The sequence below is a fragment of the Pygocentrus nattereri genome, chromosome 25 (genome assembly GCF_015220715.1).
Source record: "Pygocentrus nattereri isolate fPygNat1 chromosome 25, fPygNat1.pri, whole genome shotgun sequence".
NCBI classification, from domain to species: Eukaryota; Metazoa; Chordata; class Actinopteri; order Characiformes; family Serrasalmidae; genus Pygocentrus; species Pygocentrus nattereri.
Window position 1 is genome coordinate 26,888,650 of NC_051235.1, and position 22,662 is coordinate 26,911,311.

Genomic DNA, 22,662 nt, shown 5'->3' on the forward strand with positions numbered 1-22,662 from the left:
TAATGTACTGTCTGTCTGTATTCTTCCTCCTCTCTTTGTGGCTTGTCTTGTCATAACGTACCTGTCTATTTCTTGTACTATATGTGTAGCTAAAAAAAAAAAATAGAAATATGTTTTTGTAGATTAACAGTGAGGGTCATTTATATTTTCCCCTGTGTTACATACTTATAATCAGTTCAATGCAAACTCACCACTAACTTTCTCAGTAGTTTTCTTTGTTGTTTCCTCAGTAGTTTTCTTTGTTGTTTTCTCAGTAGTTTTCTTTGTTGTTTTCTCAGTAGTTTTCTTTGTGGTTTTCTCAGTGGTTGTCGGAGTCACGGTGGTCCTGGTTGGCTGTGGTCTTTTGTCTTTGTGGACACTGACTGTAACTCTTTTTATCACCTTCCAGTTTCCTTTAGCAGTGTTTTTATTAATTGGGTCCACTTGTACAGCACAGAGGTACTGACCGCTGTCTGACTCCATCACTTTGCTGATCCTGATGTTGTGACTGTTCTGTCCTTTGGTTGGGTTTGAGGGCCTGTTAAGCAGATCTTTTTGCACAGCGCAGTGGTGACCGTACTGAGGTGAACGATGCTTGGAATAATCATAAGAATACACACAGGTGCTGCTCTCTCCAACAGTCTTAATCCAGTAAACAACAAAAGGCACCCCATTATATTCTTGTGTGAAGTTGAAACTACAGTTTAAACTCACTGATCCACCTTCAGGTACTGGCAGTGAAGATGTTTCCTCAGGTGTGGATGTTACTGCAGGGAGAAAAGAGTAGAGTGTATTACTTTGTCTTGGTTAGTGCCAGAGTTCAGCAACAAATGCTAAAAGCAGAATAATAACTACACTGTCCTAAATGTGCTCAGTAATGTTCTCTATTACAGTACATAGAAAATAACGTATCCAGAAAACGCTTATAATGCATATTAATAAAGCACGTGGGGAAAAAATCTGCTGTAATTTGTATTTGATTCAAGGTGTTTCTCACTGTTACTGATGAGCAGTTTTGTTTCAGTCTTCCATAATCCCACTGCACTTTCATCATATAAACCAGGGGTGTCAAACTGAACCACCACTCAAAGGGCCGTGTAAAAAGATCTCAGCAAATCTGTGGGCCAGCTGAGCAAAACAGGAGCTGAATACTTAAAGTATTCAAAAATAAGTTGAAATCAAAATAAATTGTCTTATATAAAACAATAGGACAGAATATCAGTTAATAATAACTGTTAAACCTCTTTAAATGTCCCCAGGAGCAGGGGCGTCGCCTGGGGTGGGCTTCCGGGGCTTCAGCCCCGAATGATTATCCAGTAGCCACGAACCTTTTCGCTCAGCTGTACTATTAATGAGGAGGCCAATGCTGCTGTGAGAATAGGAAATCTCTTAACGCCAATCATAGTGCCGCTTCAAGGATAAAGTTCCGCCTTTCAGGAGAAACAGCCAATCAGCTTGCTGGTTTTGCGGGGGCGGAGGAGAGCCCACCCCCACCCCCTTGGGGGAGCGCACATGTGCTCTAGCCATTTTTGGCAGCAGGTTGCAGGAGCTGACGGTGAAAGAAAATGGATATACGGCGTTTTTTCAAGGAGAAAGGTAACGGTAGTTAACTATGTAAACTGATGACATTGTTTGTGGATCTGATAGCTGGTTAAAAACACACGTCTCCGAATCAAAACACACAGATCAAACCCACCGTGTGCTTAATAAAATGCAGCTTGTCACTAGTCAGCTTCGGAATTAGTTAGCTAACAGACAACAGGAGAGGAGAGCAGAGCAGAGGACAGGAGAACAGAGACCTGGAGAGGAGAGGAGATGAGAACCGACAACAGGAGAGGAGAGCAGAGAACAGGAGAGGAAAGAGGAGAGAACAGGAGAGGAGAACAGAGTAGAACTGGAGAGGAGAGGAGAGGAGATGGGAGAAGACAATACAAGCGGTATGGAAAACAATGCCTAATAAACACATTATTAATAAAATACACATGTTTTTAGTACAAAGACTAGCAAAATAATGCCAGATGTAGTTTGTTTTAGCACAGTCTTTTGTATTTAAAATCTTGTTTCCAGCTTTATTTTAAGCATGCTTTCCTGAATGACTATTTAACAGGGTAGAAGAGAGGGTGGAGAGGGAGGAAATGTGGAGAGACCTGAAATGAACTGAACTGATCAGGACTGGACTGATCTAAAGAAAGAACAGGTTAGGAGAGGATAGACTGTGCAAAAACATACAGGATAGATAATAAGTAATTCTTAAAGAGTGATAATTGTGTAGACCCCTTAGCACTAATAATTATTAATATTTCTTTCAATAATTTGTTTCAATGTGTCATAAAAGGTAAAAGAACAATTTAGAAATTTAGAAATTTAGTTTACATACTGTTTTGCATACTTTATTGAGGAATGGATTTACTGATGGAATATACCTGGTCCATGTCCTTTAGTAAAAGCTCCCTATCATTAGGTCACCAACAGTCATTCTGCAGAATTTGTGCACCCTTTGTTAAATTTTAAATCTGTTGAATAAAAAAATATAACTCCATATTATAGTGTTAAACATTATATATCAGGGTACATATTGTAAAAAAAAAAAAAAAAAAAAAAAAATATATATATATATATATAAAATTAATTGGGCAGAGCCCCGGATCTTTACATACCCAGGCAACGCCCCTGCCCAGGAGGTAGGTTTTTAAACCCTGCCTATTTGTAAGAACTAGGCACCTGGCGTCTTTTCTTTTTGTGTAACCACTGGCCTATAGATTGCTATTGGAGGGATTTAGAGCACACATTATGTTGCATGAAAAAACCAAAGCTAAGCTTATCACTGGTGAACAGAGCTGACTGTTCAGTTCAGTCATCCCTCAGATTGATGACTGATCATCACAGTGATTATCAGTCTAGTCAGGCTTTAGCAGGAACTTCAGTGGCTGTAAAGAAGCCCTTTTGGGTTTTTTCTTTAGAGCAAGTCTTTTTTATTTTAACATAGTTAATTACGAAGCACTGATGGTGTTTATTTGAAAGATATTATATACTTTTTAAATTTCTGGGTAAAATATTCTCTTAAATGTAAAAAGTAATTGTGTTCTGAAAGCTGCTTTTACAAATTGTAACTTGGACTGAACACAGATACGTCTTTCTCCAAACACTTGCGTTCCGTCACATCCCAACCCTGCTTACTACACACATGTAGGACATGTGACACACTAAACAGAGCAGATGAGAACGCAAGACTACTGAGAAACATTAGAGAGACAGTAAGACATTAATTAACAACAATAATGCAGAGAATGAAAGTTACTCACTGAGTGGGTTTGGAGCAGCGAATATGTAGGAAGAGACGACGTTGGGAGACGGTTTGAATGGAAAAAGGAGTCCAGAATCCAGAGATTTAACACAGGCAACAAATCCACTCTTTACTTCTAGAGTACAAACACACTTTGATTGTGGAGGTTTATCACTGCAAAATTCCAGTTTATCATCAACATCAAGCTCAATCCTGATGCGGTCACACTGTACCAGGAGCTTCGGGTCAATCTTGTTAGACTTTGTGCTCATTTTCCATTTGTTTCCTTCACAGGAAATCAACCCTGATTTATAACTATCCTTGTAAATGAACTGAGTTTGCCCTGAAAAAGAAAAACAAACCGCTGTAAGTTTGAGCAGAACAGTTTGCTAATTCAGCCATTAGTTTTGATCCAGCTCACTTTATTAATGATAATAGACAAACTGCCAATAACTGAAAATTGAAATCTTAAAATGACAGTAAAAGTGAAGAGAAACACTGAACAGACAGAAAAACAAGATTTCCTTCAAAAGGGAAATGAATGTCACTGTATCTGATTTCAAACTGTAAACAATGTGATGACAGAAGTGTAATATAGAACAATATTATATATAACCGCCTCCTGAATGACAGTGAAATGATAATAAGTACTCACCGTGGCATTTACCAAGAAACCAGAGCAGAGGAGCGAAACACAGCCACACCACCACCTTCATTTCATTCACTGTGATAAAAAGCAGAAGTCAGAAATAATCATGCAGTTTAACTTCCTATTAACTATTAATTTCTCCTGTTTACACTTCATTTTAGTTTACTGCTGTTTAAGAAACTCTGTGTACAAAAATACAGAGACATTCTTTATCAGTCTAAATGATGATGCTACACTTTTTAAAAAGGGGGTCTTCAAAGGGTCTGAAGAAACGTACTAAATCAGAAATGTTCACAGTGGTAGTGATGGGAACCAGACGCCTGAAGAGGTTAATACCTTTTAAATCTCTGTCTCAGAGAAGTAACACGTGAAATGGTTAAGAACACACTGCCTGTCTTCTGATTGCTTTAATAGTATTAAATGGTGGAAATACATGCAGGTCATTGTTCTGCAAAATATCACCCACAGAAAACTTGTTTTTTTTTTTTTTTTCAGATTTAGCACTAAGTTACCATCAACAACATGACAGAAAAACACTCAAGAGACACATGAAGGTTTTGGGTAGTAAAAAACTCGGCTGTATTTGTGTTGCAGACTTTATGAATCTGATTAAATAAATTTCTGTACAATGAACCATTTCACACCAAATAACACGGTTCTGTGTAGAACCAGGAAAAACGGTTCTGTGTAGCACCAAAAGGAGTTCTACCATTGTTAAAAGTCGAAGTCAGAACCCTTGTTGCTAAAAGTGTAGATGATTACAAATAACTACTTCTCAGTTTTAAGAGCAAGTTTCTTATAACAATGAATGAACAACAGCGTTCTTCTCACCTAATGACGGCTGTGTGGTGGACAGCAGTGGACAGAGGAGCTTCAAACCCACACTGGAGTAAAACTGTTCACTGCAGTCTGAAAATGTCTGACACCCCTCGAGTGCTGACGTCCCTCCAGTACTGAGTTTCCTGTTTTGGACTCCGTTCTTCTCTTTGGGATCCTTTTGGCATTAAAAAAGTCACATAAAAGACAAAAAGTCATGCAGTTGAGTTAATGAAAACCTTCCTTTATTCCAGTACTGGGAGAGATCTGTCTCAAACATTCATCATATAGGCAGTATAAAGTATAAAGCTTCTGATTGGTTACAAAGTAAAACTTTATCAAATATGGATTTTGTAACATGACACTTAAGAACAACACCAGAACACGTAGCCTTCATGCGTTAACCACAAACCACAACCACAAACGCAGACATTGTGTAATGTCCTGTCTTGCTTACACAGGAAATATCTGCACCCTATACGTTTCTTTAAAAAGATTCATTATCAGCTTGTCAGGTTTTCTTCTGATTATACTTGTTTTGCTAAAGCTAAATACTTGACTAATATAAAAGCAGTAGCGTTCTGTGCAGTAACAGATGTAAACAGTAGTGTTCTGTGCAGTAACAGATGTAAACAGTAGCGTTCTGTGCAGTAACAGATGTAAACAGTAGCGTTCTGTGCAGTAACAGATGTAAACAGTAGCGTTCTGTGCAGTAACAGATGTAAACAGTAGCGTTCTGTGCAGTAACAGATGTAAACAGTAGCGTTCTGTGCAGTAACAGATGTAAACAGTAGCGTTCTGTGCAGTAACAGATGTAAACAGTAGCGTTCTGTGCAGTAACAGGTGTAAACAGTAGCGTTCAGTGCAGTAACAGATGTAAACAGTAGCGCTCTGTACAGTAACAGATGTAAACAGTAGCGCTCTGTGCAGTATCAGATGTAAACAGTAGCGTTCTGTACAGTAACAGGTGTAAACAGTAGCGTTCAGTGCAGTAACAGATGTAAACAGTAGAGTTCTGTGCAGAAACAGATGTAAACAGTAGCGTTCTGTGCAGAAACAGACGTAAACAGTAGCGTTCTGTGCAGTAACAGACGTAAACAGTAGCGTTCTGTGCAGTAACAGACGTAAACAGTAGCGTTCTGTGCAGTAACACATGTAAACAGTAGCGTTCTGTGCAGTAACAGATGTAAACAGTAGCGTTCTGTCCAGTAACAGGTGTAAACAGTAGCGTTCTGTCCAGTAACAGACGTAAACAGTAGCGTTCTGTGCAGTAACAGACGTAAACAGTAGCGTTCTGTGCAGTAACAGACGTAAACAGTAGCGTTCTGTGCAGTAACAGACGTAAACAGTAGCGTTCTGTGCAGTAACAGACGTAAACAGTAGCGTTCTGTGCAGTAACACATGTAAACAGTTGTGTTCTGTGCAGTAACAGGTGTAAACAGTAGCGTTCTGTGCAGTAACAGATGTAAACAGTAGCGTTCTGTGCAGTAACAGATGTAAACAGTAGAGTTCTGTGCAGTAACAGATGTAAACAGTAGCGCTCTGTACAGTAACAGATGTAAACAGTAGAGTTCTGTACAGTAACAGATGTAAACAGTAGAGTTCTGTACAGTAACAGATGTAAACAGTACTGTTATGTACACTGTCTCATCCAGACAAGTATTGTAGTATGAATAAGGATCATAATCAAGGGTCACATTCTCTTTGCTCGGCCCAGTCATACAGCAAGTCACAGCATGAATAGCTTCCACATCAACATAACAACAATGATCAGAAATATCACTGAACCACACCTGACAATAAGTTTTGTCCACAAACCCCCACTGGTGAACTACAAACTCAAAATGATCTCCTGCAGTTCTTTTATCCTGTTAGAGGTGTCTTGCATCTTGAAGCATTGGAAGTATGAGTAGCAGCACTCACCTCCCACAACCTGACAAACACCTGCTTTCTGAGCTAAGAGAAGATTTAGTGGAGCACAGTATTTGCCTTCAAATGTACTTAAGTATCGAAAGTAAAAGTACTAAAAGAGTAATTATGACTTTAATGTCCTGTTATCTTTTTTATAACAAGACTTGTTTCATGAACTCGTTTCATTTTAGGTGAAAATCCTCCAGTGTCTCTCTTGGTAAACCAGTCTTTTAATAGGCTGTCATGAATTATTTACTGATGTCTATTAAAATTATCATAAGCACAAAACACTGAAGGCCAACAATTTCCATCAGGTAGAACCAAAAGGCCATGAAATACCTTATTGCAAAAGAGCAAAGTTTAAGTTTAAGATTTATTTGCAACTTACTTACAAGGTTAAGTTTCATAAAAACTTTACCTTCAGTAACACATTTTCTAAGCCACTTACAAACTCACAAACTCCCAATAACTGAAAATTGAAATCTTAAAATGACAGTAAAAGTGAAGAGAAACACTGAACAGACAGAAAAACAAGATTTCCTTCAAAAGGGAAATGAATGTCACTGTATCTGATTTCAAACTGTAAACAATGTGATGACAGAAGTGTAATATAGAACAATATTATATATAACCGCCTCCTGAATGACAGTGAAATGATAATAAGTACTCACCGTGGCATTTACCAAGAAACCAGAGCAGAGGAGCGAAACACAGCCACACCACCACCTCCATTTCATTCACTGTGATAAAAAGGTAGAAGTCAGAAATAATCATGCAGTTTAACTTCCTATTCATTTCTCCTGTTTACACCTCATTTTAGTTTAGTACAGTTTAAGAAACTCTGACATTTTTATCAGTCTTATTAATTAAACTTATTAATTAAACATGCTGGATACTGAAGAAATCTCAAATGATGGGCGATGCTTTCAAAAAGGGGGGTTCTGTAGTGAAGCCAGTGGTCATTTTGAGTCATTTGAATGTTTAAAGGGAAATTCCACAGTTTTTTTTTTTCAGAATTCCTGAATTTTTAAATAGTTAAGATGTAAACATATAGTCATACAGAGTGATTTCATGCAAAACGCTACAGAAAGGGCTACAGGGCTAGAGAAACTTACCAAGTCAGAATGTAGTGATGGGACAGTGATAGAGCCCGCATCACTGCTGACCCAGCACCAATCCGCCTGTCAATCTCCCGCTCCCTTTTACCATCACTCGTGAATAAGACCCCGAGATACTTAAACTACTCCACTTGAGGCAAGAGCCTATCCCCGACCCAGAGAGAGCTCTCCACCCTTTTCCGCCTGAGAACCATGGTCTCGGATTTGGAGGTACTGATTCTCATCCCGGCTGCTCCCACAGCCTCCCACAGAATACCCCAGGGAACACAGTCGAATGCCTTCTCCAAATCCACAAAGCACATGTTGACTGGTTGGGCAAACTCCCATGCACCCTCCAGAATCCTGGAGAGGGTGAAGAGTTGGTCCAGTGTTCCACGACCAGGGCAGAACCCGCACTCCTCCTCCTTTTTAACTACCTTAGTGACTTCGGCCTCAGTAATGGACAAGCCTATTCCCGTGTCTCCAGACTCTGCCTCCTCACTGGAGAACATGTCGGTGGGATTGAGAAGGTCCTCAAAGTATTCTTTCCACTGCCCAATGACGTCTTCAGTCGAAGTCAGCAGCACACCATCTCCACTGTATACAGTGCTAGTGGCACACTGCTTTCCCTTTCTGAGTCGCCTGACGGTTTGCCAGAATCTTTTCGGAGCCGACTTAAAGTCACTTTCCAAGGCCTCACCAAACTCCTCCCACACCCGGGTTTTTGCCTTGGCGACGACTGAAGCCACAGATCGCTTGGCCTGTTGATACCTGCCAGCTGCCTCTGGTGTCCCACAGGCCAACCATGCTCGGTAGGACTCCTTCTTCAGCTTGATGGCATCTCTCACCTGGGGTGTCCACCACCGGGTGCGAGGATTACCGCCCCGACAGGCACCAACTACCTTGCGGCCACAGCTACAGTTAGCCGCTTCAACAATGGAGGAGCGGAACATGGCCCATTCTGAGACAATGTCCCTCACCTCCCCCAATAGCTGGTCAAAGTTTTGACGGAGGTGTGAGTTGAAGATCAATCTGACAGGTTCTTCTGCCAGACATTCCCAGCAAACCCTGACTATATGTTTGGGTTTGCCTGGTCTGACCGGCATCTTCCCCCACCACCTGATCCAACTCACCACCAGGTGGTGATCAGTTGACAGCTCAGCTCCTCTCTTACCTGAGTGTCCAAAACACATGGCCGCAGGTCCGATGACGCGACTAAAAAGTCAATCATTGAACTGCGGCCTAGGGTGCCCTGGCGCCATGTGGACTTATGGACATCCTTGTGTTCAAACATGGTGCTCATGATGGACAAACAGTGGTTTGCACAGAAGTCCAAAAACTGAACACCACTTGGGTTCAGATCAGAGAGGCCATTCCTCCCAATCACACCCCTCCAGGTCTCACTGTCATTGCCCACATTAGCGTTGAATTCCCCCAGTAGGACAATAGAGTCTCCAGGAAGAGCACTTTCAAGCATCCTTCCCAAGGACTCTAAGAAAGCTGGGTACTCTGAACTGCTGTTCGGTGCATAAGCACAGACAACAGTCAGGACCCGTTCCCCAACCCGAAGGCATAGGGAAGCTACCCTCTCATCCACCGGAGAAAACCCCAACATACAGGCACCAAGTTGAGGGGCTATGAGAAAGCCCACACCTGCCCGCCGCCTCTCACCATGGGCAACTCCAGAAAAGAATAAAGTCCAGCCCCTCTCAAGGAGATTGGACCCAGAGCCCTAGCCGGTATCTCTCAACCTCGCTCACCAACTCAGGCTCCTTCCCCGCCAGTCAGGTAACATTCTAAGTTCCACAAAGCACCGAACCCCTACTACTGCCCCTCCCATCGGTGGTGGGTCGATGGGAGGGGGGACTCATGTAATTCCTTCGGGCTGGGCCCGGCTGGGCACCATGAGTAAATGTCCGGCCACCAGACGCTCGCTGGCGAGCCCCTCCCCCAGGCCTGACTCCAGGGTGGGGCCCCGGTAACCCTGATCCGGGCAGGGTACACAAATCCTGTTTTTTTTTTTGTGTTTTCATAGGGGTAATTATGGATCTGACCTGTCACCTAGGACCAGTTTGCCCTGGGAGACCCTACCAGGAGCTTTTGCTCCAGACAACATAGCTCCTAGGATCATTCAAGCACGCAAACCCCTCCACCACGATAAGGTGGTGATCTATGGAGGGGTGTGAAGAAATGTGAGTAAGTAAATTTATCTACAGAGAACCATTTCATACCAAACCACTTTGATTAACTTTGGTTACATCTTTAAAGAACTTTGAGGAAAATGGTTCTATATAGCACCAAAAAGGTGCTCCACCATAGTTACGAGTCAATGTCAGAACCCTTGTTGCTGAAAGTGCAGATAATTTCGAAAAACTACTTCACAATAAGATTTAATAGCAAGTGATGTGTTTCTGTAAATATGTGCCAACACGTTTCTTATAACACAGAATAAACAATGGATTCTTCTCACCTAATGATGGCTGTGTGGTGGACAGCAGTGGACAGAGGAGCTTCAAACCCACACTGGAGTCAAACTGTTCACTGCAGTGAAATCATGAAGAATCATGATATCAAGATCTGATACTTCTCGAGTGGTAAACGTCCCTCCGGTACCGAGTTTCCTGTAGAACTGCAGGGGACATTTTTAGTACATCCAGCATCCATCAGTATAGCAACCCAGTGGTTTCGGCTCTGTTCTTCTCTTTTGGATCCTTTTGGTCCAAAATAAATTGTTAAATCTCAAAACTGAGAGATACACATTCCACGGTGCATATTGGTGATGGGAAAATTATTCAATCAAATAAAAGATGAGACGTCATGCAGTTGAGTTAATGAAAAACCTTCCTTTATTCCAGTACTGGGAGAGTCTCCAACGTCCATCATGTGATAATGGATTATAAAAGCAAACAGTATAAAGCTTCTGATTGGTTACAGAGCAAAACTTCATCAAATGTGGATTTTGTAACATGATACTTAAAAAACAACATGAGAACACGTAGCCTTCATGTGTAAACTATAAGAGCAGCACAGAAGCTCTATTTCTAGATCGTGATTTCAGTAAATGACCATAAACCACAGATGCAGACACTGTCTGACTTCCTGTCTTGCTTACACAGGAAATATCTGCACCCTATATGTTTCTTTAAACAGATTCACTGTCAGCTTGTTGGTTATATGTTAGATCACTTTGTTGCCAGGCAGAAAGTTAATGCTGTTTGATTAATATAAGTATATAGCTGAGCTTATTATCATATATAAGATTTTTCTCTCATTTCGCTTTTTTGGCAATATCAGTGTCAACATCATTATATGAAGGGAAGTGTGTGGGCCAGGACTGCTTAATGTTCCATAGAAAGGTCAGGGTGGTACTCAGATAGTGTTACGCCCCGCTCTGGGGTCAGGCCATAGCAGAGAGTGAGAGTGGGCTCTCTCCCCAGACCTGCTGCCAGACCAGACGCCGGACACTGTTTAAACCAGAAAATGACAGGTTCCCAGTGTGGATCTCGTAACAAGAGAAGAACCTTTTTGGTGCTCTATAGCACCATAAACAACACATCCTCCATCGAATTGAAGAACCATTTCATGATGTGAAGAACCCTCTAATCAGTTTAAGGGCTTTTCAGCCTAAAAATATGAACCGCCAATGCTTTCAACACTCCTGAGCTTCCTAAATAGCCACTTTGTAATAAAATAAGTGTTTAATTTTGACTAAATAAACTTCAAAGACATGCATGTTTTCATGTTTTAAAGCAGGGATGCCCAAACCTTTTGTCTTGGGGGAGCAAATTACAATGTTAGAAATGTGAAGTGTTGCCTATATAAAATGTGACAAATACACCCAACTAGCCTTCATACTTTCACCATCACTTCTGCAGTTTCTGTCCAGACGTCTCTGATGGACAGGAATGTATAAAACAGTGATGTAAAGTGACATAACATAAACATTGAACTGTGCTGTCAGTAGACTCTTGTTCACTGACGTTAACATTGTGGGTGAATTGGACCATATTCCGCCCCCACTAGAGCAAGCCGGGCTTATAGTTAAGCTAATGGGCTCCTCCCATCATTTTCAGAGACAGGTTTCAAGTTTAAATCTTTACTGAAAGATACAACATTCAATGCATAACATCTAAAGTAAAGAACGTGTCTGTTACAAACGTCAGTACCACACAAAGGCCGAATTAATGTGTCATGTGCATTAGGCATTAAAGAGAGAAAGTCTGTACAGAGATCAGGTCAGTTCTGAACTCCAAGTTGCCCTAATATTCTTTTTTACGTGTTACAAAGTCATCTAACGAAATAATAAGAACCCTTTACATGATTAGAGGGTTCTTCACATCATGAAATGGTTCTTCAATTTGATGGAGTCTGCTGCAAATCACAGCAGTAAAGCAAACGATATGAAATAGGCTTCATGTTGAACAACACAAGATTCATTTTTCAAAATTTGAACAAGAAATTCAGAGGGATGTAGATTTTATAACCGATTTCACTGCTTCACAAACGTTCGATATGCGCAGTGCCTGTGACACGACACACGTCAAGTCGGTGGTCCAGCTCCTGCCAAACACTCTAGCATGTCTTTGCATAACCGTCTCCAGCGCAGCTCCAGTTGGCGCATTTTTGTTGAATTTTATCTAAACTGCTAGCTGCACACTCTTGTTTGGCTGTGTTTGAGCACATTCTAACACACAGATGCCTTTTCGTTTCTAGTGACCGCCGTTCTTCAACCTGAAAAAACCCTTAAAATTAAACTTGGTTAGTTTTTACACATTTTGTTCAAATTTGAGATCATTTGAGTGAGAACTGGCTGTTATTAGACGACAAAATGATGTCAGTTTTTTTTGGGACAGCCTGTATTTATGAATAAGCCCAGCATTTCTCACAGTAACAGAACTTTTGCATAAAACCAGAACATTCAGCTGACAGATTAGAGCATGAAGTTCACCTGCACAGACACTAATATAAAATACAAAGGAAGATTTTACATGAGGCCCTGCGATGGACTGGCGACTTGTCCAGGGTGTATCCTGCCTTCCGCCCGAAGACTGCTGGGATAGGCTCCAGCACCCCCCGCGACCCTGACGGAGAAGCGGCTTAGAAAATGGATGGCTGGATGGATGGATTTTACATGAGGTTAGCGATACTTTACTGAGCTTAACGTCCGAACAAATGAAGGTCTGAGCGAGTTTAAAGGGATATATAAAGCCTTTCTCTGAGAAACTCAAACTCAGAGGATGTAGATCATACACACCATATCTGTGTCACACACACACACTCACATTACTCATCACGTGATACTTTACACTGCAAGGTTTTTTACCCCTCCTTCATTAACCTTGTTTTCTTTTTGTCAGACAGTTATAATCAGGGGTGACACCAAACTTCCAAAGATAGTAGATATAAATAAAGGCAGCTGAGTGATGAAATGACATTAGGCCACTGACTAAAATTACATTTACATTACAGCATTTAGCAGATGCTCTTATCCAGAGTGACTTCCAAAAAGTCCTTAAAAGCAAAAAGTATCTTCTCTAGTTACAGGTAGGTGGGAGAGAAAACCAGTCCTGAGCTCAGATGCTGCTAGAAACAAAAGCCCATGTTGATACCAAGAGAAACGGAAAAATTAAACAGCACAATACACTGTAATAAGTGTAGTACATTTCAGTAAGTACTTAACTCAGTGCTTATTTAAGTGCTGTATAAACAGATGTGCTTGGGGCAGTCGTGGGCTGGAGGTTAGGGATCCAGCCTCGTGACCGGAAGGTCGCCGGTTTGATCCCCAGAGCCGACAGCACATGACTGAGGTGTCCTTGAGCAAGACACCTAACCCCCAACTGCTCCCCGGGCGCTGCGGATTGGGCTGCCCACCGCTCTGGGCAAGTGGGCTCACTGCCCCCTAGTGTGTGTGTGCTCACTAGTGTGTATGTGGTGTTTCACTTCACGGATGGGTTAAATGCGGAGGTGAAATTTCCCCATTGTGGGACTAATAAGGGTCACTTAATCTTAAGTCTTCAGTCTGCATTTGAAGCCAGTGGGAGTTTGTTCCCCCACCAAGACAGAGAAAAGTCTTGATGCTTGTACTCCACGCATCTTGAAGGATGGTGGGTGAAGCCGAGTTGTACTCGGATCTTGAAGGCCTTGAGGTACAGTTTGAGGTTTGACCATCAGGGGGAAGGGCTGGTCAGATTTTGGCTTTTAGGGAATCATCAGGATTTTAAATCTGATGCCTGCAGCTACAGGACGCCAGTGAAGGGAGCGCAGCAGTGGAGGAATTTAGGAAGATTGAAGACGCGCCATGCTGCTGCATTCTCAATGAGTTGTAGGGGCTTGATGACCACTTTATAGCTCAGAGCTGTAGCTACACCAACCTCTAACCAGGCTGAAGACAGTGTGCGTGATGCACGAGATGACGTCACAGTGACGGCCACAAAAACAATACAAAATAAAGAAATAATGAAAATAAAATATTAATATATTCCATTTTTCACTCTATATTTTAAATAAATGCAAACAGAGAAGGCATGTAGATTTTGAGGGAAATGTAATGAAAGAATATTACAGTGATTTCTGGGCAAGTTCTGCTGCTGAAGTTGGAATTTGCTGCTGGAGTGTTAAAACCTGTATTGTAAAATGGGAAAAAGTCAAAGTTGCTCTGGGTAGCAATAACATGGTGCCTTGTCCAGAGATGAAAGAGCGGGCTGTTCAGTCTATGACTGAACCCCTTGCAGGATTGTGAAAAATGGAAAAAATTGCCCGTTGTGGTGTAAAAACACCAAAAAGAGTGCAAAAGGAGTTCTGATAACTCCCTGCTGTTCTGAGAAGTCAGAACCAGTAACTGCTGATTGGGTGGTCCCATAGCTGTTTGGGAATAGTTGTGAAGCTGTGCCTCTAAGTGGCTACGACATTGTCAGAACTGCAAAGTTCACACCACATCAAAAATCATGAATGGAGATACATAAAAACCCTTCTGAAGCTGCTGAGGTCCAGCATTGATGTGCTCATATCTAGTAATAGCCATGGGTAAAACGAGGTTGGTTCATGTGATTGTTCTTCTAAAGTGTCAGCCAATTTGGCAGACCCACCTTTGCTGCTGTCCAGACCCACCTTTACTACTGGAGGGAGGTTTTGCTGAGTGTGATTCTAAGACCTACTGGGAGTAGATTGGTCCTTTTAATTAGACATATACATCCACAAGACATTTAAATAGTGCGCAAGCAAAAACGAACCCTCATGCAAGCTGAAAATATGTGGGATGATTTTTCAGGTTGTGGTATTTCTATGGTATATATAGCAGTGAAAAGGAAGTTGAAGTGCTCTTTGGTGGTCTTAGAAAATACATTAATGCCTCTCTCAGAGCAGTACAAGCTATTCAGCTTCTTATCTGTATCCACAGTTCACCAGTGGGGGTTTGTGGACAAAATTACGGTCGGTTGTGGTTCAGTGATATTTCGGAATGTTATGTTGATGTAGGAACTAGCGAGACCGTGGCCCTTAATTATGATCCTCATTCATACTATAAAACTGACTGGCCATTTGAGTGCCACCCAGACCTCTCTGGAAGATTAAGCAGTCCTGGCCCACACACTTACCTTCATATAAATGTGTTGACACTGATATTGTCAGAAAATCCACATTTGATGAAGTTTTGCTCTGTAACCAATCAGAAGCTTTATACTGTTTGCTTTTATAATCCATTGTCACATGATGGACGTTGGAGACTCTCCCAGTACTGGAGTAAAAGGAAGGTTTTTCATTAACTCAGGCAGAGGTACACAAGGGCAAAACAATACACAAAACCGGGTCAGGAATAGCGAGAAGTCAATACACAGGAAATACACAATAGATATACCGCTCAGTAATTGCATGGGAACAATACCTCGCAAAGAGTCCAAGTAAAGTCCCAGCTTATAAAGAAAGAAACAGGTGCACGACATTAGAATTCCGGCGACTGTGATCGCTGACAGGTGTGGGGGAAGATCACATGATCTTCCCGAGCATTCTGGGAAGTGGAGTCCGACTTCCCCTTTGACTGCATGACATATATACATTTTGTTTACGATCCAGAACCACCAGGGAACCTACACGTGTCTTCTGAATGTAATGTTAAAGAAGGTAACATCAAATCTGAAAAATTTTCTCTTTCTGTGATATTTTGCAGTACAGTGACCTGCATGCATCTCTGCCATTTAAAAGATATTATTATAGCTATTGGAAAACAGTGTCTGAGGCATCAGGCAGCGTTTTCTCAACCACTTCATGTATTATTTTTCTGTAAGGGAACATTAAAGGGTATCAAACTCATCAGACATCTGGTTCCCATCACTACCACTGTCCCCTCACAACATTCTGACTTTATAAGTTTCTCTAGCTGTTTCTGTAGCGTTTTGCATGAAATCACTCTGAATGACTTTGCTTACATCTTAACTATTTAAAAATTCAGGAATTCTGAAAAAAAAAACTTTGTGGAATTTCCCTTTAAACATTCAAATGACTCAAAATGACCACTGGCTTCACTACAGAACCCCCCTTTTTAAAAGCGTCGCCCATCATTTGTGATTTCTTCAGTATCCAGCATGTTTAATTAATAAGTTTAATTAATAAGACTGATAAAAATGTCAGAGTTCCATACATTACCTGAAAATCACAAAGTTTCTCACTTCATACTCATATTTGTGAGATTTTGTTATTGGGATGTATTGAATTGTTTGTTTTGAACCCACATGTCAAACACAAGGCCTGGATTTTCTGGATACGTTATTTTCTGTGTACTGTAATAGAGAACATTACTGAGCACATTTAGGACAGTGTAGTTATTATTCTGCTTTTAGCATTTGTTGCTGAACTCTGGCACTAACCAGGACAAAGTAATACACTCTACTCTTTTCTCCCTGCAGTAACATCCACACCTGAGGAAACATCTTCACTAGGTGACAGGTCAGAGAAAGTGTGATCCATTATAACCCCTATGAAAACAAAAAACAGGACTTGTGTACCCTGCTCAGAACAGGGTTACCGGGGCCCCACCCTGGAGCCAGGCCTGGGGGAGGGGCTCGCCAGCGAGCGTCTGGTGGCCGGGCATTTACTCATGGTGCCTAAGGTAGTTGGTGCCTGTCGGGGCGGTAATCCTCGAACCCGGTGGTGGACACCCCAGGTGAGAGATGCCGTCAAGCTGAAGAAGGAGTCCTACCGGGCATGGTTGGCCTGTGGGACACCAGAGGCAGCTGGCAGGTATCAACAGGCCAAGCGATCTGCGGCTATGGTCGTCGCCAAGGCAAAAACCCATGTATGGGAGGAGTTTGGTGAGGCCTTGGAAAGTGACTTTAAGTCAGCTCCAAAAACATTCTGGCAAACTGTCAGGCGACTCAGAAGGGCAAGAAAGCAGTGTGCCACTAGCACTGTATACAGTGGAGATGGTGTGCTGCTGACTTCGACTGAAGACGTCATTGGGCGGTGGAAGGAATACTTTGAGGTCCTTCTCAATCCCACCAACACGTTCTCCAGTGAGGAGGCTGAGTCTGGGGACATGGGAATAGGCTTGTCCATTACTGAGGCCGAAGTCGCTAAGTTAGTTAAGAAGCTCCTTGGTGGCAAGGCTCCAGGAGTGGATGAGATCCGTCCTGAGTTCCTCAAGGCTCTGGATGTTGTGGGGCTGTCTTGGCTGACTCGCCTTTTCAACATTGCGTAAACATCGGGAGCAGTGCCACTGGATTGGCAGACTGGGGTGGTGGTGCGTCTTTTTCAAAAAGGGGACCAGAGGGTGTGTTCCAACTACAGGGGAATCACTCTCCTCAGCCTCCCTGATAAGGTCTATGCAGGGGTACTGGAGAAGAGAGTCCGGCTTATAGTCGATCCAGGAGGAGCAGTGCGGGTTCCACCCTGGTCGTGGAACACTGGACCAACTCTTCACCCTCTCCCTGATTCTGGAGGGTTCATGGGAGTTTGCCCAACCAGTCCACATGTGCTTTGTGGATCTGGAGAAGGCATTAGACTGTGTTCCCCGGGGTATTCTGTGGGAGGTGCTTCGGGAGTACGGGGTACATGGCTCTTTGCTACGAGCCATTCAGGCCCTGTACAAACAAAGCTGGAGTTTGGTTCGCATAGCCGGCAGTAAGTCAGACTCATTCCCAGTGAGAGTTGGACTCCGTCAGGGCTGCCCTTTGTCACCGATTCTATTCATAATTTTTATGGATAGAATTTCTAGGTGCAGTCAGGGGATGGAGAGTGTGCGGTTTGGTGACCTCAGGGTCACATCGCTGCTGTTTGCAGATGATGTGGTCCTATTGGGGACATCAGGCTGCGAACTTCAGCTTTCGCTGGATCGGTTTGCAGCCGAGTGTGAAGCGGCCGGGATGAGAATCAGTACCTCTAAATCCGAGACCATGGTTCTCAGGCGGAAAAGGGTGGAGAGCCCTCTCTGGGTCAGGGATAGGCTCTTGCCTCAAGTGGAGGAGTTCAAGTATCTCGGGGTCTTGTTCACGAGTGATGGTACAAGGGAGCGGGAGATTGACAGGTGGATTGGTGCTGGGTCAGCAGTGATGCGGGCTCTTTACCGGTCTGTTGTAGTAAAGAAAGAGCTGAGCCATAAGACAAGGCTCTCAATTTACCGGTCGATCTATGTTCCCACCCTCACCTATGGTCATGAGCTTTGGGTAATGACCGAAAGAATAAGATCGCAAATACAAGCGGCCGAAATTAGTTTCCTCCGCAGGGTGTCTGCACTCTTCCTTAGAGATAGAGTGAGAAGTTCGGTCATCCGGGAGGGACTCAGAGTAGAGCTGCTGCTTCTTCACGTCAAGAGGAGCCAGCTGAGGTGATTCGGGCATCTGGTTAGGATGCCTCCTGGACGCCTCCCTTGGGAGTGGGGTCACAGCCAAGTCCACCTGGGAGGAGACCCTGGGGAAGACCCAGGACACGCTGGCGTGACTATATCACCCAGCTGGCCTGGGAGCGCCTCGGAATCCCCCTTGGAGATTTAGTGGAAGTGGCTGGGGAAAGGGAGGTCTGGGCCTCATTGCTTAGGAAGCAGCCCCCACGCCCCGAACCCCGGAGAAGCGGAAGATAATGGATGGATGGATGGATGGATGGATGGTTTACTAAAACCAGCAGTGAACCAGCACCTGTCTTCTGACTGTTTATATGTAGTGTTGATGATGGTAACAAAGCGCTAAATCTGAAGTAACCACCATGAATGATCTATTGAGAAGGAGCTTTATATACTATTAAATTCTTTATACACCTGGTTCCCATCAGTATCACTGTAAATAGCACTGACTTGGTCAGTTTTTCTAGAACGAAGCTTTTTGTGTGAAACCACTCTGAATGACTATGGTTAGTATTTGATTATAAACCAAATGATGGAATTCCCCTTTAAGAAAACAACTGACTCTACGTAATCATTGGCTTTCCCGAAGAACCTTTGAAGGACTTTTTCTTTTTCTACCACAGTGCATGAAATGGAAGTCGTGGTGTGGCTGTGTTTCACTCTTCTGCTCCGTTCTCTTGGTCAAAGCTATGGTGAGTAAAGCTCATTTTATTGTTTCATGGGGGGCTGCTGTGTATAATACTGGTCTATATGACATTCTGTCATTGAGATGTTGCTACAGTTTGAAATGTGTGAAATCAGTGTTTCTGTTCAGTTTCACTGTTGTTTTGAAAAATGAACTCAGTCGTTGACACTTTGGCTGTTGTAGGTTTCACAGTGAGCTGGACTAAAGCTAAATTTCTAAGCTGTTTTGCTCAAACTTTACAGGTATTTCTGTTTTGTTTTTAAGGGCATACCCAGTTCATTTATACAGAGGAGAAAGAATTAAAGTTGAGATGTGAAACAAAGAAATGGCAAATAAGTACAGAGTCTGACAACAAGATTGACCTGAACTGCACAGTAAAATGTGACCGCAATGAAATTCGTGACCTTGAGTGTGATGATGATGATGGTGATGATGATGATGATGGTGATGATGACTCACAGCCAAAGCATGCTTGCAAACTAATAGTAAAGAGTGGATTCTTTGCCTGTGTTAATTCTCTGGATGCTGGATTCCTTTTTCCATTCAAACCATCTCCCAACGCCATCCATTCGTTCATAGTTGCTGTTCAAAATAAAGACAGTGAGTAACTTTTCATTCTCTCTTTCATTCATATCACACAAACATTGCAATATATTGTGAATAACATCATACTATGAACATAATCATTTATTTGGGGTCCTTCCATTTAATTTCTTCCTTAGTTAATGTCTAATTTTCTCTTGAATATCTGTCAGCGGTCTTGCTCACTCCTCTGCTCTCCTTCAGATGTTACATGTGGTAGATGTGCTGTAACTGAGATGAAGTGTAGCATAACACCTTTCTCCCTGCAGTAACACCCACACCTGAGGAACCATCTTCACTGCCAGTACCTGAAGGTGAATCAGTGAGTTTAAACTGTAGTTTCACCTTCACAGAAGAATATGATGGGGTGTCTTTTGTTGTTTACTGGATTAAGACTGTTGGAGAGAGCAGCACCTGTGTGTATTCTTATGATTATTCCCTGTATGAGCCGCTCGCGCTCGGTCACCACTGCACCATACAGGAAGATCTGCTTAACAGACTCTCAAACCAAACCAAAGGACAGAACAGTCACAACATCAGGATCAGTGAAGTGATGGAGTCAGACAGCGGTCAGTACCTCTGTGCTGTACAAGTGCACCCAAGTAATAAAAACACTGCTGAAGGAAACTGGAAGGTGATAGAAAGAGTTACAGTCAGTGTCCACAAAGACAAGAGACCACAGCCAGCCAGGACCAGCATGACTCAGACAACCACTGAGGAGACAAGTGGTGAGTTCCATCTACAGTATAAGTGTGTAAAAGCAGCTCTCTATGATTAATGTATGCATAGTTATGTGTAGAATTTCATAAACTGTTAATTTTCAGTGTAAATTAGTTAATACATCCTCTACTGAGAACACACTAAAATATGGCGTTTTCCACACATTTTAGTGAATCATTTCTATTAGATTTTCCACGTATAACATATTGAAACGAAATAAAGCCTAAAATATAAAGTATGCCATAACTTTCATGTTTAGATGTTTTTCCCCCAACGTGTTCAGCAGTAACGGTATTAAAACATGCAGAGGTTTGTCCCCTGTAGAGGGCGTGTTAACTTATTCACACTTATATCAATAGAATAATGTCATCTGACCAGGGATCGTATATGTGTATATAAATATACTTTATGAACTTTGTTCTTCTAGCTAGCTCGTAAGATACCAACTATCTTTTTGGAAAGTAGAAATTTCGGAAGATCCTGGTTGCTTTGCGCTATATTTGTAATGCGGAGCGAGGAGGCGGACGCACATGCTGAGATAAGCAGCTTTTATTTAGAGGAAGTCCAGAGTCGAGGTCATGACAGTCCAGGTTCATATAACCAACACAGAGAGATCGATAGGCAGACAAACCCAAACACTTCCAACAGGACATACAAACACATACAAACTCAGTCACACACAGGTTTATATGATATAACTAAGAATATAAACATCACTTTTATCTGCTTTGTTTTACAGTATTTCTAATCACTGATACTGTGATGGTCGTCTGTTTACAGGTGTTCACCCTCTCATGCCTCTGTTTACTTCGTGGCCCATATGTTTGGGTCTTCTGCTTTCTGTTTGGATCGCATTCGCACTCATAAGGAAAAAGGCCAGCACTGCACGAGGTGACCCTCCAGTATGAGTCTCTATGACCTCTATCTGACCCTCTAATAAAGAGCTGTATGATTAATGAAGCTAATAATCTGGTTATATGTACTAATAATGTATGTTTCTCTACAGGATCTCAGGCTGTGCCGTTACAAAGGTAGACTGTGACAATAATGTTTAAGTTTAGGTCTTAAATGAACTTGATCACTTTCTTTATTGTCCCTCATTTCTTTTCCTGTCTCTGCTGCAGCCTCCAAAGCGGAGAAGCAGCTCCTGATACTGATGGTGAGATCTTAGACTTCATGAGTTTTCCTTTTTCTTTATCATTTTTAAATCTCTTAAAAAGCTCTCACTGGGTGATGTGTGATGTGTGCAGGTTCTCCGTATGCTGTGGGACGTGGTGAGGAGGAGAACTAGGATCCATGAGGAATTCTACCAAGAAGATCCAGACCATGAAGAATCCACAACATCTGTTGATCTTCATGCAGCTGCCAGGCTGAATGATGGATCTGGAGCATCAGAGGACACCAAACATATTCATGATGAAGATTATCTGCTGTTTTTAAAGGGGTGAATTGTGACAACAGTGTTCATGTATATTAAATAGTCACACCTTTTGATGAGAAATCATCAAGAAATGTTCAGGAATGTTCACTAATCCGTTTTCTGTAAAGCTGCTTTGTGACAATTCCGGCTGTAAAAAGCGTTATATAAATAAACTTTGACTTGACTTCTTCATTTCATATAAATCTTCATTCTAATGTAGGGAATTAAAATCTATGTGTATCATCACATCGATTTAAAGCTGCTGCATGTGACTCTCTTTCATTGTGCAGCATGAAATCAGATGTTTCCCAGAAGGTTTCACAAATCGATGCTCAGGATTTTGTCGGTTGTCTGTCGTTTGAGGCACCTTCCATGAACTGAGTTCAGTTTATAGCCCATTACCTTTTTAAAAGCAATAAAGTGACTGTCGTTGTTTTTATTTGTATGGAAAATAAAGGGATCTGTACTTTAACTTAAAACTTATTATAAACTAATAAGTACTAAATTATTATTATTTAGTACTAAATAATGACAAAAATACATAAAACGGCTGTATCTACCTTCAATATGGTGAAATATGCTGTCTCACCTCACTGATATTGAAGTTCTCTATGATAAATATTCATTGACATCTTCCAGTAAAACCATCATTACACTGTTATTTGATTCATTTCCAAACAATTTAATGTTGAAGG

General features: G+C 42.0%; 1 protein-coding gene across 3 annotated transcripts; it reads left to right on the top strand.

Moving 5' to 3' along the window:
- Positions 1–1,501: 1,501 nt before the first annotated feature.
- Positions 1,502–22,151, top strand: LOC108435632. Of its 3 annotated transcripts, XM_037534263.1 has the most exons (9): positions 1,502–1,575; positions 16,633–16,672; positions 19,184–19,252; positions 19,510–19,845; positions 20,097–20,555; positions 21,328–21,438; positions 21,554–21,578; positions 21,672–21,706; positions 21,798–22,151. In XM_037534263.1, the coding sequence occupies exons 3-9, from the start codon at positions 19,192–19,194 to the stop codon at positions 21,836–21,838; spliced, it is 1,068 nt and encodes a 355-aa protein (XP_037390160.1). In that variant the 5' UTR covers positions 1,502–1,575; positions 16,633–16,672; positions 19,184–19,191; the 3' UTR covers positions 21,839–22,151. The 3 variants fall into 3 exon arrangements, with proteins under 3 accessions (XP_037390160.1, XP_037390161.1, XP_037390162.1); XM_037534264.1 differs by lacking the exons at positions 21,672–21,706; positions 21,798–22,151 and having other exon boundaries at positions 21,328–21,449; positions 21,554–21,663; XM_037534265.1 differs by lacking the exons at positions 16,633–16,672; positions 19,184–19,252; positions 19,510–19,845.
- The last annotated feature ends 511 nt before the right edge of the window (positions 22,152–22,662 follow it).

Coding starts and splice junctions, on each gene's coding strand:
- LOC108435632 (XM_037534263.1), top strand. CDS start 19,192: ATGGAAGTCGTGGTGTGGCTGTGTTTCACTCTTCTGCTCCGTTCTCTT. Junction 20,556..21,327: donor AACCACTGAGGAGACAAGTG/GTGAGTTCCATC, acceptor GTCTGTTTACAG/GTGTTCACCCTCTCATGCCT. Junction 21,707..21,797: donor AGCAGCTCCTGATACTGATG/GTGAGATCTTAG, acceptor TGATGTGTGCAG/GTTCTCCGTATGCTGTGGGA.